This window comes from Ceratosolen solmsi, unplaced genomic scaffold (genome assembly GCF_000503995.2).
Source record: "Ceratosolen solmsi marchali unplaced genomic scaffold, CerSol_1.0 scaffold30, whole genome shotgun sequence".
Taxonomy (NCBI): Eukaryota; Metazoa; Arthropoda; class Insecta; order Hymenoptera; family Agaonidae; genus Ceratosolen; species Ceratosolen solmsi.
In genome coordinates this window covers 5689864-5690453 of record NW_011948421.1, presented here as the reverse complement: position 1 = coordinate 5690453, position 590 = coordinate 5689864, and the positions used below count along the sequence as shown (strand labels likewise).

The window sequence follows — 590 nt, the reverse complement described above, 5'->3', positions numbered from 1 at the left end:
CCGGGAGGAGGAGGAGGAAACTGTGTAAGCGGAGGAAACGGAGGAAACCGTGGAAGCGGACGAAGAGGAGAAAGAGGAGGAAGAGGTGGTAGCGGAGAAAGAGGAAGAAGAGGCGGAAGAGGAGAAAGAGGTGAAAGAGGAGAAAGAGGAGGAAGAGGAGAAAGAATAGAAAGAGGAGGAGGATGATGAGGGGGGGGGCGAGGAACACAGTCGCTAGTCGGTGGAGGTGCCGGGCGCCGGCTGGCGCGCACTTGGCGGCTCAGTTGGCAGTGGGACGCAGAACGGCGAGTAGTTCAGAGCAGAGTGGAAGCTAACAGCGGTAATAGCAATCGTTGCTCTTCTCCCCCCGAGGCCAACGGCACCATAGTCCGCAACCACACGCACGCAACGTACGCAACGCAACGCAACGCAACGCAACGCAACGCAACGCAACACAACGCAACGCAACGCAACGCAACGCACGCACGCACGCAAGCAAACAAACAAGCACGCGAGCCTAGCTGCCGCCGAGTGACGCGCGCACTGCCGGAGACATGGCCGATATCAGCAAGGACGAACTCCGCAAGGAGATCACCGGTGAGTCTTGTGTG

General features: G+C 59.2%; 1 protein-coding gene across 1 annotated transcript in view; it reads left to right on the top strand.

Moving 5' to 3' along the window:
* Positions 1 to 424: 424 nt before the first annotated feature.
* Non2 (upstream activation factor subunit spp27 homolog Non2) overlaps positions 425 to 590 on the top strand; it is a 5874-nt gene continuing 5708 nt past the window's right edge. Inside the window, exon 1 of the mRNA XM_011498609.1 lies at positions 425 to 576. Within this exon, the coding sequence (XP_011496911.1) occupies positions 534 to 576 (43 nt within the window). The 5' untranslated portion in view covers positions 425 to 533. The remainder of the gene's footprint in view (positions 577 to 590) is intronic.